Source organism: Canis lupus, chromosome X (genome assembly GCF_003254725.2).
Source record: "Canis lupus dingo isolate Sandy chromosome X, ASM325472v2, whole genome shotgun sequence".
Lineage (NCBI taxonomy): Eukaryota > Metazoa > Chordata > Mammalia > Carnivora > Canidae > Canis > Canis lupus.
Window position 1 is genome coordinate 37688871 of NC_064281.1, and position 16513 is coordinate 37705383.

Consider the following 16513-nt stretch of genomic DNA (forward strand, 5'->3'; position numbering starts at 1 on the left):
TGCTTCGTTTGGGTCAAGCACCTCAGCTCGGACAACCCCACCGAGGACCAACAATGGCCAAGTAGGCCCCAAGTGGCGGTCCCCACTTCACCCCGCCCTCTCCCCAGGGAGGGGGTCCGCGGCTGCGCAGACCTCTCCCGGCCCCTCGTGACGTCACAAAGGAGCCTACCGTTGTGTGGCGTGGCCCTGTGACCCTGCCGGCCCGGTCCCTTCAGTACCCGCTTCCTCGGCCACCTGGCTCAGTCCTCTGTCAGTTAAGGCATGGGCTGAAACCCCCACGCGGCCGCCACTCGGGGTAGGCGAAGTAGGCGGAGCCAAGCTGCGGTCAACCGGGGCTCCCGGGGGCGGTTGGGAGCGCGCTGGGCCCCGACCCGGTGAGGCTGGGAGGGGCGGACGTAGGACGTCACCTGACGCCCCCCGCGCTGGAGAACTATGAGCTCACACAGCTCGGCCCCCGCCCCAGGCAGCGGCCGCGGGAAGGGCGGCGAGGCGGAGCTTGCCCCTGGAGCAGGGGGCACAGCTTCCCGGATCTCGGACCCGCACTCCAACTTGGGCGCGGCCACATTCTCCGCGTCCGGGTCCAGCATCCATTCAGAGTGGCGCACCTTGTCCAGTCCGTTTTCCAGCTTCCAGTCAAATGCATCCGTAGAGGACTCGGAACACCAGAAGAGCTCCAGCGTGCCGGCCCAACTCGGCTACATTCCCGACCCGAGGACTAACACAGACTCTAAGATCGGCCTTTGGGGCTTTGGCGCCCCACCTGGCCAGAACCACCAGATCTCCATGTCTGCCACCCGCCCGCCCACCGCGGAGGGGGCCGCTCCGGCCTCCAACCCGGACGCCGACCTCCCCGGGGTCCCGGTACAAGGATCTGTCCCACCCTCAGGCTCCCCCCGAGTGTCGACAGCTGACTCCACCCCATCCGCAGGGCTCGAGTACCCCCGAGTAGCAGTACCAGGACGTCCTACAACCACCAACTCTTCCGGAGAGTCAGCGCAAGGGTCTGTCCCGCCCACGGTGCCCGACTTCCTCCGGGTATCGATGCCAGCACCACCTCCACCCAGTAACACTTCCCAGTTGTCAGCACACGGGTTCGCCGTGCTCTCAGTGATCGGCTCCCCCCCGAGCTCGGTGCAAGGACCACCTACACCCAATAACTCCCCCCTAGTGTCACTGCAAGGGTCCCGGCAGTTCTCAGTACCCGGCTCCTCCCGACTATCAGTGCACGGATCGGCCCTGCCCTCGGACTCCTCCCGAGTGTCGATACCAGGGTCCGCCCCGCCCTCCGTGCTCAGCTCCGCCCGGAGTTCGCTGTCAGGATCTGCACCCTCCTCAGAGTACTCCCGAGTGTCGATACAAGGGTCCGCCCCACCCTCCGTGCTCAGCTCCGCCCGGAATTCGCTGTCAGGACCTGCACCTTCCTCAGAGTACTCCCAAGTGTGGGTGCAAGGGTCCGCCGAGCCCTCAGAGGTCAGCTCCCTCCAAGGTTCGCCTCAAGGATCGGTCCTGCTCTCAAGCTCCTCCGGAGCGTCGGGAAAAGGGTCCATCCTGCCCTCAATGTCCGGCTTCCCCTGGGATTCGGTACAAAAATATCTTACGCTTCTGAACTCCTCCCAAGTGACACAAGAGTCCACCCAGCCCTCAGTGCCAGGTACCCCCCAAACATCCGTGGAAGGATCGGCTCCGCCCCCGGGCTCCCCTGGAGAAGCAGTACCAGGGACCGCCCCGCCCTCCGTCCGGGGCTCCGCCGGGGTGTGGACGGAAGAATCAGCTCCGCCCCCGGACTCCCCCCCAGAGTCTGTAGAAGGGTCCGCCCCGCCCTTGGCCGCCTCCACTCCTGTACCTACGCCCAGCGAGAGTCTCTACCAGACCATGGCGAGTAGAGAGAAGACGAGTATCGAGGGCCACATGTTTGACGTAGTCGTGATAGGAGGCGGCATCTCAGGTCAGTGTGGACCGTAGTGGCAACCTGGGGGCCCTGGCCGGCCCGGGGTGGGGAGCTTGCAGTAGCGCCGCGGCATTTGGGGGTCTGTCGTGCGTGCTGGAGTGCAACAGTACCCGGCCCCGGATCCTGCAAGACGACAGTGGGGGGTTGGGCCGGTTTGGCTGGTGGTGGGAACTGGGGGGGGGGGGGTAGAACAATAATAGTACTACTAGTACTATTAAATACTAGCATTTAATTAGCTCTCACTGTGCAGTTATATTCAGTGCTTTACTTGCATTTTCTCAGTCCTCTGCAGTCCGGTGAGATGGGTATTATATTTGCTCCCACTTTACAAAACCAAGTAACTGAGGTCTAGAGACTTTCAATAACTTTCCAGAGGTCAAACCACTTATCCAGAAAGTGGCTGAACGATTTTTTTCCATTTAAGACCTTCACTTCTAATCCCTAAGGTGGCTGCTTTGGCTCACTGACTTCGCGTTTCTTTGCCCTAAACAGAACATCAGTGTTGGGATTTTTGTAGTGTCGAGGTAGTAATAGTGTTATTCTGGTCCTGCTTTTCTCCAAGCACTTTTCCTTAGAAAATTTGGTAAGTGAAGACAAAGTAAGAATCGTTTAGTAAAAGATTTTTTTTTTAAAGGAGAGACGGGGGGCTCTCATTTTTAACCTACGCCTCCTGTGTTTTAGAACTTGCAGGAATGTGTAGGCATTTATTGCCCAAAGCGAATCACTTTTGAAGCAGAGGTCCATAGCCCCTCAGAGAATGCCCTGCTGTGTCCTTCCATAAGAGCTCCCTGGGACCAAATCCTGTCCTGTGTGGAGCTGGTGAGCCTGGGTTCTCCTGGCCCCTGTCTTAGGCTTGCAGCTGACCAAGTGTGTGAGGCTTGCCAGTATCTTCCTGGAAACCTTATCAATTATGATTGATATAGTAAATCAATCATGATTGATATATTAAATTGTCACTTAGGCTGTCATAACTGCTAAACTTTCAAATTTAGGAATGGTGTTTCAGCCCTAGCTAGAATCCCACATGAATCTGCCCAAGACCTGGGAGGGTGTTAATTTCTGAAATATATCTGCAGGATCTGATTTAGAAAGAGGGAGAAAGAAAGTGGAAGGGATGAAGTAGGATGGCCCCACAGTAGCCATTTCTATGTATAATTTGGTGGTGGTGGGACTCTGATAATGCTTAAAAATTAATTTTGAGTGGAGATAGCTTTTGACTTAGTCTTTTGAGGATCAACAGTCTGAATCACCAGAGAAGAGGTTGGCCTGAGCTGTTACTTTGAAACTCCAGCCAGTGCCAGCAAAAACATACATGTATGTCGGAGCATCGGACGAGAGCAGATCCTGGCGGAGAGTAAGAAAAAGAAGTATATTTCTCTTGTTTCCATTCATTCATTCATCCATTCATTCAACAAACACTTGCTGAGTACCTGCAATGAAGAGAATTGGTGTTTCCCAAAACCTAATCCTCCCATGCAAGCCTCCTAGAAGGAATGTGATTGTGGATCACTGGGAAATAAATGTTCCCATAGCGTAATATAAATAAATAGATTAGTTCTCTCTCTTCCTCCCATCTCCATACCATCCATACTTCACAATTTGGGGTTCTTTCTGGGATTTTGTCTTTTTCTGTTCTTGTTCAGTGCTCCAGTATTCCTTAAGGAGTGTTTTGTCTTTTATTTTCCCTCTGCCTGATTACCTGCTCTTTCTCCCTTTCCAAACCTTATTCCCAGTGGTTGGTGGTGAGCAGAGGTGGATTTACTGTGTAGCTTGCAACCCTCATGCTTTATGGCTTACAGTTGCAGGTGCCTTCTGCTTGTCATTCTGAATAAATAGCTTTATACTGTGTCCTGTATTGGTAATTTTGCATTCTTTTTTCTTAAGGAAGGCACCCAGATTATATTATCTTCAGACCCCTTGAAACCTGGATCTATTATCACTATGAATTATTAATTTATTTGTTTCATTTGGGGAGAAGTAGAAGGCCTTTCTTGCACAGTAGTTCACATATCTGTTCCAGCAGCCAGCTATTAGTGACAGTGGATCTTCCTCTAAAATCATCTCTATCACTCAGATTTGAGAGATTTTAACACCAAAACTGACCAAAACATTGCATTTTGGCTATGGTGCTTTCCCAGACACTTCACAACTAAAATTAAAAGTAGATGCAAGTCTGGCTCAGGATAAACCCTGCACAAAACTGGGTATTTCATGAGCAGGTGAGAGGCATTACTTCTCAAGGGTTCTTGAGGACCAGAAACACATTATCTTTGCATGTGCTCATCAAAGTGCCGTGAGCTACTTAATCCCTATATCAGTTTTAAATGCTTTAGGGTATTTCTTCTAACTTTTGTTGCAACTTGCATATATATCCAAACACTATACTATCCAAACACTTTTAATATATGGCCAATATCCAACATCTGCAGGGGCATTCCTTTTATATGACAAAGTAGCTCCCAGAAGAGTACAAATTCCAAATAGTATTCCTCAAGATCAATCCATAGTAACAGAAATGTCTTTCATTTTTGATAACTATCTTGGCTGCACAGAAAATGGCAGCATCTTAATATACTTCCCTCTTGTCATTAAAAAACCCCATAGAGACGCCTGGGTGGCTCAGCACTTGAGCGTCTGCTTCAGCTAAGGCCGGGATCCTGGTCTGGGGATCAAGTCCGGCATCGGGCTCCCTGCGAGGAGCCTGCTTCTCTCTCTGCCTATGTCTCTGCCTCTTTCTGTGTCTCTCGTGAATAAATAAAATCTTAACCAAAAAAACAAAACAACCCAAAACCCCTCTAAAACAGGGGCACCTGGGTAGCTCAGGGGGTTATGCATCTGACTCTTAGTTTCGGCTCAGGTCATAATTTCACAGGTCCTGAGATCAAGTCCTGAGTGGGGCATCATCCTCAGTGGGGAGTCTGCTTAAACCTTTCCCTCTGCCCCTCCTCCAATCGTGCAGACACCCGTGTGCGCTCTCGATCTCTCTCTCCAAAATAAATAATCTTTAAAAAAAAACATAAAAGGAGAGCCACAAACCCCCCTTTTCTGTTCACTAGTCAATTACATAATTGTGTATACTGTGTCAGTGGAGAGGGGGAAACCCCCTGCTCATTTTTAAGTAATATAATATCTTTAACATGCTCTGGTTCTTAACCTGTCATCCATCATCTATCACCAAGTCCTTCTTGAAACTGCTTTTTTTTTCTTTAAGATTTATTTATTTATTTATTTATTCATGATAGACATAGAGAGAGAGAGGCAGAGAAACAGGAGGAGGGAGAAGCAGGCTCCATGCCAGGAGCCCAATGTGGGACTCGATCCCGGGACTCCAGGATCACACCCTGGGCCAAAGGCGGGCACTAAACCGCTGAGCCACCCAGGGATCCCCGAAACTTCTTTTTTAAAAAAATATTTTATTTATTTATTCATGAGAGAACAGAGAGAGGTAGAGACATAGGCAGAGGACTCGATGCAGGACTCGATCCCAAGACCCCGGGATCATGACCTGAGCCAAAGGCAGACGCTCAACCACTGAGCCACCCAGGTGCCCCTTGAAACTTTTTCCATTCTATGACAGTTGGATCCTGAATCTTTATTCCACACTGATGGCTCCTTTTCTGTTCTTTTCATTGTGCCCATATTCTTGTGAACTTCGAGGTTTCAAGTGGCCTCGAGGTTCAGTTGTTGATCACTGTTGTGCTCTTAGACGCTTTTCCCCCTCTTTTTTCTCATTCTGGGACTTCAGAGTTCCTTTATCAATAGAAAGCTCTTAAGTTTCTTTTTTTTAATTTTTTTTAAAATTTATTTATGATAGTCACAGAGAGAGAGAGGCAGAGACACAGGCAGAGGGAGAAGCAGGCTCCATGCACCGGGAGCCCGACGTGGGATTCGAACCCGGGTCTCCAGGATCACACCCTGGGCCAAAGGCAGGCGCCAAACCGCTGCGCCACCCAGGGATCCCAATAGAAAGCTCTTAAGTTTCGAGTTTGGATCTCAGAGTTTCTTTCTCCGAGATGCTGTTCTATAGCTCCTCTGCTCCTGGATATTTCACACTTTAACGTTCTGTTCTTTGTATTCACCATGTCCAAAAGCTTCGTTGCCCTCCAACCCAACTTGTTTTCCTTACTTCCTTGGCTCCATTCTTGGCACTACCATCCTTTACATCCAGTCAACAGATCCTTGTAATTCCTCGTTTGGGCTCTTTTTTTTCTCCATTCCCAGTGACCCCGGGCCCCTTTGGCTCACCAAGTTATGACCTCCTTTCCAGTGGCCTCCCTTTACTTTGGGTTCTCCCTTCATGTCCATCCTGCAGTGTTCTCTAGAGCCGATTTTTTTTTTCAATTTGAGCATAGTTGACACATAATGTTACCTTCGTTTCAGATATACAATGCAGTGATTGGATAACTCTGTATGTTATTCTGTGCTCACCACAAGGGTAGCTACCATGTGTCCTGTTATGCTGCTATCACAGTAGTATTGATTATATATTCCATATGCTGTACCTTTCATCCCTGTGGCTTATTCATCCCATAACCAGACTTGATTTTTTTAAAGATTTTATTTATTCATGAGAGACACATAGAGAGAGGCAGAGACACAGGCAGAGGGAGAAGCAGGCTCCTCGCAGGGAGCCTGATGCGGGACTTGGTCCCAGGACCCTGGGAACACACCCTGAGCAGAAGGCAGATGCTTAACCACTGAGCCACCCAGGTGCCCCAAGACTTGATTTTTTAAAACACTTATTTCATCACCATCTTCTTCTACCCAAGACCTTCCTTCACTGGTCTGTTAGCAGCCCCTTGAGCTTCCGTCCATACCCCCAATTATCTAGCCCTACTCTGTTGGACGAGTAGTGTCCCCCACTCCCCCCAGCTTGGAGTCACACTGCTGTCTTGTCATCAGTGCCACACCATGTTTATTTTGTCCCTTCACTTCTTCCTTGTTTTCTTCTGTCTTAACATGGGAGTGCTTCTCTCTGACCGTTTGTTTACATTTTATCCATTCTTCAACACCTGATTAATGATCTTTTTAAAAAATATTTTATTCATTTGGGAGAGAGAGAACACACATGAGCTGGGGTGGGGAGGGTGGGACGTGAAGAGTGGGGAGTGGGACAGTGTGGCAGAGGGAGAGGGAGAAGCAGACTCCCCTCTGAGCAGGGAGCCCAACGTGGGACTCAGTCCCAGGACCCCGACACCATGACCTGAGCCGAATGTAGATGCCTTATGATCTGAGCCACCCAGGTGCCCCTGATGACCCTTTCCTTAATCACTCAGGCTACCCTTGATTTTTCTGTTAGTTCTTGTCATCTCTATCTAGCAATCCACACTTTCTGTGTCTAATTCTTGATGTTATATTAAAACTATAGCAATTCAATCATTGACCATAGATGCTGACAAAGATATAACAAATGACAGAAACCCAATGGCATACGATTTTAAAATCTGCCCTGAACCGAGAATTTAGAAATTGGCCCTCTCTAGGGGGAGGAAAAAAAGGAAAAGAAAAGTAAAGGGGAAAAAAAGCACACCTCAGGGGGAAATGTATACTTCAGGGTCTTTGGGCCAAAGGGGTTTTTGCAAGGCAGTCCCATCCAGTCACCTAAGATTTTAATCCTCTCAACGGCATCTCCTTGGTGAAGATCTGGCTGTAGGTTTGAAAACACCTAAGGAAGCAGAATGCTCTGCCTCTCAAAGCATCTCATTATGAGCAGAGATGGCTCTGGTACCTGGACTCATTCAAGACCTTTGAGAGCCTCTACCATATGCCAGGCAGTAGCTAGATCACGGGGAAAAAGGCATGATGAGTAAGTCGTTTCCCTGCCTATAAGGTACCCCATCCTCTTGGAAGAAGTAATCAACTAAGAGAATAATTGATATTCATACCGTGAGAAAAATATTATTGTTATGAATGTGAATGAGGTGCTGGGACCTTGTAAGATAAGTTTCTAAGTGAAAACAGTTCAATCATAATACTGGATAGTCCTGGGTAGTAAGAGCATTTTTCCATCGTTTTTGCAATTTTTTAGTGCCATGTGGAAAGAGATACTTCTAACTAGCGTCTAGGTAGCGGAACTCCCCCATATTTTTATCCACAAGCTAAGCTCTACTGAAAGAACTGAGAGCACCAGCCACTCAGACTTGGTGCTGTATAAAATCAGTGGAGATTGAATCCTTTTCATCCTCTGAGACAGAAAAGCTATTTTGCAAGAAGATTGACTGATGTTCTGAATTCCAACAATTGAGTTCACAACATACCACAATTTCCCTTTTTGCCTGAAGATTCATTTCTGCTGAAAGCATTTTTGGCATTTTAACCCAGAACTTGGCGGCACACACTTGTGGTTCTGTAATGATAAAGAAAAACGTTTTAAAAATGCTGCTTATTTTTGGCGCCTTAGTTATTTAGGTATTCTGAGGTTCAGTGCAGAAGAGGCATTAATGTTCTGCTTTTTAGGACACTTCTTTGCCTCTGTTCTGTATTTTCTCTCTCTCTCTCTCTTTTTTTTAGGTTTTATTAATTCCTGAGAGAGAGAGATAGGCAGAGACACAGACAGAGGGAGAAGCAGGCTCTATGCTGGGAGCCCAAGGCGGGACTTGATCCCAGGTCTCTGGGATCACTCCCTGGGCCAAAGACAGACGCTCAACCGCTGAGCCACCCAGGCATCCCTGTATTTTTTTTTCTCAAACCAGGATGCCTTCACTTTAGAAACCTTTTTGATGTTGAACAAAGACAACAAGAATATTTGGGTTCTGATTTTTTTGGTATCTTCATGGTTGAATGAGATTTGGGCTTTAGCTGACATTTAATGGGCCATTTTCACATTTAGCCAATACTAATTAATTTGACTCAATACATAATTCTCAGTGTGAAAAATATATTTAACAACAGGTCAAAGTACAGTCTAATTATGTAAGTATAGTATAACTATAGTATAATTGTACCACAGAGACTCATAATGGAGAAAGAGAAAGGTAGAAGCTTGTTATTGGCGTATATGGGTCATACAATCTTTGTGCAGGTGTGACATATACTTATTTTATATATAAGCAATCTTGCCAGTATTTGGATTCAGGTGTACCCAGGAAGACTGAGGTCCTGTTGTAGTTTTACAGCACACACAGGGGTTTGCAAAAGTATAGCTATCCAGTCAGCACTTGTTTGAGGACTATGCTTGCATGTACAAGATGGGTAGATTTTGTAATGACAGCTCCTTTCTGTTAGGTTTGAGTGATCAGAACTGCACAAAATAAGCCAAAAGAACTTTAGTCACATTTTTCACTCTCATAAGGTTTGAGACAAATTGATTGTTAGGACTTTTTTTTGCCTTTATGGTAAAAAATATTTTATAGTTTTGCCAGGGATTTGTATTCTTTTCTGGATGATCCGTTCCTTATTATGTTGTCATTTGGCATTATAAATTAGGGCAGTTTAAAATTTTTTTTAAATATTGAAACAAATTTTTTTTTTATAAATTTTTATTTATTTATGATAGTCACACAGAGAGAGAGAGAGAGAGGCAGAGACACAAGCAGAGGGAGAAGCAGGCTCCATGCTGGGAGCCCGACGTGGGATTCGATCCCGGGTTTCCAGGATCACGCCCTGGGCCAAAGGCAGGCGCCAAACCGCTGCGCCACCCAGGGATCCCTGAAACAAATTTTTTAAAGTAATTTCTACACCCATTGTGGGGCTCGAACTCACGACCCCAAGGTCAAGAGTTGCATGCTCCACTGACAACCAGCCAGGCTTCCCCAGGGCAACTTAAAATCTCTAAACTATGGTTTTGTCATCTATAAAATCAGAGATTGGGTACGTTGGATTATGTTCTCTGTGATGTGTCTTCCAGCATCTCTTTCAGTAATTAGTAGTCTTCCTGCTGTCTGTCTCTTCAGCTTTCTCTCTTGGGACCCTCCCCCCAACATGTTTTTCCTTCCATTTTGTATTCTGGAAATGTCTCATATTGACATCCTACATTAAGTTAAGTCAGAGTCTGCGGCTTTCTTACACAGGTTCATTCGCCTTGCCCGTGAATTCTCTGAGCCTTCGTTTATAAGCCCTTTTATATGGGATCCCTGAGTGGCTCAGTGGTTTAGCGCCTGCCTTCGGCCCAGGGCGTGATCCTGGAGTCCTGGGATCGAGTCCCACATCGGGCTCCCTGAATGGATCCTGCTCCTCCCTCTGCCTGTGTGTCTGCACCCCCCCCCCCCATGTCTCTCATGAATAAATAAACAAAATCCTTTAAAAAAATAAAAGCCCCTTTGTAGTTGTTGCTAAGCCAAAGTAAATAAAACCCCACTTTATAGCAATAATTAATCAATTGATTAGGGAAAAGTGTCAATAAGAACATAAAAATCAAATGATAAGCTTTGAGAGTTGAGTTTATTACATATTAACCATGTTCAAAGGTCACAGAATTGTAACCTGTAAGGGCTCACAGGGACCAATGCAGAGGCTCAGAAGGATCAAGTGAATTACCAAATGCCACAAAGTTCTTAGCAGCATAGCTTGACTTGGACTCCTACAATGTTGACCACCAGCACTGCTGCTTCTATACCCTGCCTCACTGGGCTTGCTGTATAGGCTTATTCTTAGAACTGCAGTAAACTTTATTTTTGCTTTACTTTGACACTTGATGCTCTAAAACCTAATGACTATTTTTCACAGTAATTCATATTCTAGAATATATTACACTACATGTTACTGCTTCATGGACATTCATACTTAAAAATATGGGATACTCCATTAAGGCCAGATGACTTTCATATGAAGAATTTATTTCCTTTTTTGATAAGTCCATACCTGGTGTGTTTAGGATAATGTGTAGCAATTGTTTGAGTAGTCCATCAGCAGTTCTTAACCTTTTGGATCATATGTCCCTTTGAATATCTGTTGAAAGCTATTGAACCTTTCCACCAAAAAAAAAAAAAAATGCATATTTTTACTCACAGAATTTTTCCCCTTGCCCCGGGCCAGCATCAGATGTTATGGAAACGTCTTCAGTGTTACTGTCTCTGTAGTATAAATATTTGGGGCTGAGACTGAAACTTCGTAGAAATGGCAACAAATAAGAATTCAAAGGATTCACTAGGTCACTAGACAGTTACAAGTAATGAATATGTAAACAGACAATGATAAAGACAGTCAAGACATCTAGGCTGAAAAATAAGGCACATGCATCTCCTGTATTAAGTGCATGATAAATTGTGCAAGGAACCGGACATGTTTTGGAAAGAGAGAATTCAGATAGACAACACAGGTGAAGAAAATGGAAGGCTGTGGTGGTTGATATGATTTTTTAAAATAATTTTCCAAGATTGGTATTTACAGATTTTAGGTATTGGAATGAAGCCACTGATATTAAATACTACATTTGTCATGGTTTACAATTCTCGGTCATTGAAGGCACTTGACAAAATTTGGACCCAAGTACAAGAGTTAAATTCTCTAGTTTCTCTGAGAGTCCACTTGTCTCTCCAGTGACCCTATGAGGCCCAGGAACCTTCCGTGCCATTCCTACTAGAAATCTCCAATGCTTTTGGTATTTGAGGTTGGTTTGGGGGGGGGGGTGTTCAGTGGTGGCTTGACAAAGAAAGCAGGAAATGACAGACAAACAAAGGATTTCATGGAGGAAGTAATACTTGACAGAAGTACTGTGGGTTTTGGATAGATTCTAAAATGCAATTAAAAAAAAGCTTTCTTTCTTTCTTTCTCCCTTTATCAGTAAATCATTTCTTTTGTTTTTAAAATTAGCAACATTGTTTTAAATTGAAGTATAGTAGACATATCAAAGATGACCTTGAAATGTCCAGATTAAATGGGTTTGCTTTGAGCCATGTCTTAAATTCCAGACCTTTTTCCCACATGCCTGCTTGTACTTGTTCATTCATTCGTTCATTCATTCATTCATTTGATAAATATCCATTGATTGAGAGCTCACTGTGTGGTTTGAGCAAAATTGGTGTTTTCCTGCTTTGGGAACGTAACTTCTAAACCTTCAGTATGAGCTGTTGTTTGACTATACTTTTTATTGTCCTCGGAGTCTGGAGTCCAAGAGTCCAGACATGCAGTTAGGCAAGAACTCTGTTGACCAGATATCACATTGCTGAATAATAGAAAGTTAACTTGAAAAACTTAATATGTGATGCACACTCGATGCATTCCTAGGTGGTGATAAATGCCAAAGTTGAAGAAAAATGTCACTTTTAGGAATTAAGAGGAAGTACTAGGAGAGCCAGCCGAGAATAAGCTGTAGCTGCACTACAGTTGTGCTTCAGAGCTCTTATCTTGTGCTCTAAGCATTGTTCACCTGGGTCCCTGCCCAGGAGAGTTTATTACTGTCAATATTTGATCAATCTTAGAAGAGATGAAACCAGCTTTCCCAAAGTGTGTTTTGAGGAGTAGTTTTTTTGAAAAGGCAAAAGGTGGAGAAATGCTGAGTTGAACAGGTCTCTTCACTACAGGACTTAGAAAGATCCTTTAATATGCCAGTGTGTGCCATACATTTCTCAGAAGAAATGGCATTTGTCACAACGGCCATGAACACCAACACTTTCCCCATGAGCATCTTGAATACTAGTATTCCTAAAACATTTGGAATTTATTGCTTTAAACCACACAGCATCCTAGTGTGCAGAATCTAGGGCCAGCAGTGTGGAGGGCCCTTGGTGTATTTTTAAAAAATTTATTAATTTATTTGAGAGAGAAAGCATGAGCGAGGAGAGGGAGAAGCAGACTCCCCACAGAGCAGGGATCCTGATGCGGAACTCAATCCCAGGACCTGGGGATCATGACCTGAGCCAAAGGTAGACGCTTAACCGACTGAGCTACCCAGGAGCTCCGCTCCCCCACCCTCCTTGGTGTATTTTTAAAGTTTCAGTGAAAGAATGGGGAGGATCATGAATTAAGGAGTAATTGCATTCCCCAACTTGGGTGAGATCCATTTATCTAAAGTGAAGATGAATGCTGAACTATAATCAAATAAATTAGGACTGTCTAGACAACCAGTCTGTCGAATTCAGGGCAAATTGAAGTTAATTGTTAGCTTTCATCTGTTTGTCATTTGAGACAGCACTGTCTTTTTAGCTTATCAAAGGGATTAGAAAATTTGGCATTTGTAAAAGCAGAGAATTATTTCTTTGAAAGGAAGCACAAAATACTGATGGATATAGGGATGGATAGATAGATATGAATGGTTCTATGTATCAGGGACAAGTTTGTGTGTATTGATACTCTGTTCTCTTTTGCTAAAAAGTATAATACTGGATCAGAGACCAGAGAAAAATGTACTAGTAGTACAGACGCTGCTGACTTAGGTAGCCATAAAGGTTAAAATGATGCAGTGCCTTTTCCCTATCAGTTTTTCTTAGTTGCTCAAGATAAATATAATCTAAGCATTAGAAACTTCCCTGTTGCCCTCATCCAGGTGAGCATGGTTTTGTTTTCTCGGTATTTGGTTATTCTATTCATTGCAACAAGCATTTAAGCACCCACAACATGGCAGGACCTGTTCTAGGGATGCAAATATGTACAGCACTTTTCTGTTCTCAAAAAGGTCATAACACACTAGTTAAGAGTCAGCTCTCTGGGCAAGGGGTCATGGTGCCTTGGACGAGCGCAAAAGGCCGCTATGGCTTGGACAAGAGTGGCTGTCGTGGCAGGGGGAAGCAGGAAGATTCAGAACAAATTCTGAGGCTACAGCTAAGAGGACTTGCTACTTGAAGGGATGAGGTATATGACAACGGAGAAGAGTCAGAAACGGCTTCAAGAGTTTTGACCTGAGCATCTGACTGAATGGTGGTGACATTTACTAAGGTGCAAAGGGCCAGGGGAGGAATGAGTTGTGGGGAAGTATCAAGTGTCCTGTTTTAGATGTATTGAGCTTGAGATGCATCAAGTCAATGACCCCACTTTCTTGAGGGCTTCCTTCTAGTGCAGGTAACATAAACGCTGTATGTCTGGTGCCAGGTGGTGCTGAGTGCTAAGAAGAAAAATCGAACAGGCTGACAGGGACAGAGTGGGACAGAAGATTAAAACACTTCCCTGTATTTACTGAACACTGGGGTCACTGGAAATTTTTCATGAGGAATATGCTACGTTTCAAGGTGTGTTCTGGAGTGGAGATACCACATCACTTGTTGTAGAAGGAAAATCAGAAATCGAACTGGAAAGGGTAGCTTGAGTCAAATGGATGGATTTCTTTTTTCCTAAAATAGAAGAATATGAATGTACTTGAAGAAGGGAAGTGTGAGAAGGGCCCTTGGCAATGTCGAGGAGGCAGGGGTAAGCGTGAAACTAGGTGTCGCAGTAACAAGTGAAGGATCATTTCTTCGAAGGCTTCACTGCGGAGATTATTAATTCCTTCTCCAGGTGCGCTATGTGGGTTAAATCATTCCCTGTACTGTTTCAATGGGGAGGTTAGCCATCTCAGGACATTGGAAGCAGTGCAGATTCCATGGGAACCCAGTTTCCACGGGCAGTGGCTTTAAGAAGCTGGAGCTTGGTTTGAGGTTGCCATAGCAGCGCCGCTGCTGCCTGCATACATCATTCATCCAGGCCCTCCTGATCTAATAACCAGCATTAACAAAAAGAAGAAAAGAAAAGATGAGCCAAGTATTTTGCTTCTATATTCTGTATAGTATTTCAGATTGAACGTGATTTCTTAGTAGCATTATATAAAAAACAAACAAAAGAAACCAATTGCCTGAACTCTCAAATGAGGTGAGCCTTTAGCAGACTTGCTTGCTTTTTTAAAAGCCTAATACATCCTTTAACCTATTTTAGTTTAGTTTAAGTGAAACCTAAATGATGGAAGAAAAATCAGAAAAGGAATTGCATTGTTTTAAAATCATTCTTATTTAAAATATTTAATTGCGAAGTGATTAAAGATTTGCTTGTGCCCTGATCCTCTGATTTTCCTGTTTTTCAGATTTTTTTCTTTTTTCTTTTTTTTCTTTTTTCTTTTCTTTTCTTTTCTTTTTCTTTTTCTTTTTTCTTTTTTTTTTTTTTTTTTTTTTTTTTTTTTTGCATTTTGCAAGTGATTGGATCCTTTGGATCCTTATTTACACAATAAGTCCTTATCAAACTCTTTGCCAGTGTAGCTTCTCCGGGCTCTCTACTCTCATAGAAAACCACAGGACATTTGGGAGTCCTGAGTTCTTTTCCTTCTAAGGAGTTGGATTTGCCATGATTTGGGAGAGGAACAGCTCTCCGTGCAGATGCAAGGAATGGTAGATTTTGCCAGTGCTCACTTAGACCTCTTCCCTTAAATGGACCCATGGGAGAACCATAGACTTTAGACACAAGGACACCTGAGAGTCTAGGACACCTTTCCAGGGCTGTCCTTCATTCCTTACAAGCCAATGAATCTCATACACTTGCTGATTTATTTTTTTTATTTTTATTTTTATTTTATTTTTTTCACCTGCTGATTTAATACACACTCTTGCCTCCCTGACTTTGTCACTCTCATCACAGATCTGAGGCCAAGAGTTTATACTTCTAACAGTGCATATGGGAGCTTGCTTCTACTGGCTGGAAAGGCCTCTTTCCAATTCCACACTCAGTGATACCTCATTGGTAGCTTGAAATAAGTAGTTTGAAATCAGATATCACTGGAATGTCTATACACCACAGAAATCAAAATGGTGCAAATCAGATGCCCTCTCCACAGCCCAGAGATGATCGTTAACCATTTAGCAGCATACCACTATATCAAGCCCTTTCCTTATTTTGCAGGGGAATGGTGCATACCAGGGGGGCTATATGGGGGGCAGGTCTCTTCTATCACTCAAAATTCCACGTGGCAATGAAATGATGGAAAATGAATAAAAGGAGGAGCTATAGTGTACACTGCTCTATGTTTTGGCTAATCTGTATTTCTTTGGACAAAAATAATTAGATTTAATATGAGATTTTCTCTTTTCATAACAAATAGGAAAATAAAAAATATTTGCTTATAAATTCTTTTCATGGAAGGAATAAGTCACAGAGATGATAAGTCCAGAGTAGGGATTATAGTCAATGGTATTGTAATAGTGGTATATGGTGACAGACAGTAGCTACCCTTTGGTGAGCACTATACTTCGACTAAAAAAATAATAAAATAAATAAAATAAAACCCATTTTGTAGTACCTACATTATATTTTGTGGCTTGCCTTTAGACTTAAAAGCTTTTTCTTTTCTAATAATTTTATCCCATTTACCAAAGAAAAGCACTAAATAAATATTTTGAAAGATAAAGGCAGAAACCCTTAAGGTAATTTGTGGAGTTGACAATTGAGATTTGATCTTTTTCTGCAAATGATTATTGAGTTTTGTGGTGATGAGAAAAGGGTAGAATACATAGTGATACACAGAATAAGAATAAAATAGGAGTTAAGGAGTGTAATCTAAGGCTTACATCTTGAAGCAGACATTGTCTTCATTTGTTTCATTCAAATCAACAGCCACATTTGTTGAAAAACTTCCTGGACTGTAAGTATTTGCCTGTGCTTTACTTTCAACTTACTGACTTATTTATTCAAAATTAGTTATTATTATTCAAAAATAAATTTTTGGGGTGCCTG

At 43.9% G+C, this 16513-nt stretch overlaps 1 protein-coding gene across 1 annotated transcript in view; it reads left to right on the forward strand.

The window, feature by feature from the left end:
• The first annotated feature begins 228 nt into the window (after window positions 1-228).
• Window positions 229-16513, forward strand: part of MAOA (monoamine oxidase A) — a 70262-nt gene continuing 53977 nt past the window's right edge. Inside the window, exon 1 of the mRNA XM_025468801.3 lies at window positions 229-1945. Coding sequence (XP_025324586.1) covers window positions 433-1945 — 1513 coding nt within the window. The 5' untranslated portion in view covers window positions 229-432. The remainder of the gene's footprint in view (window positions 1946-16513) is intronic.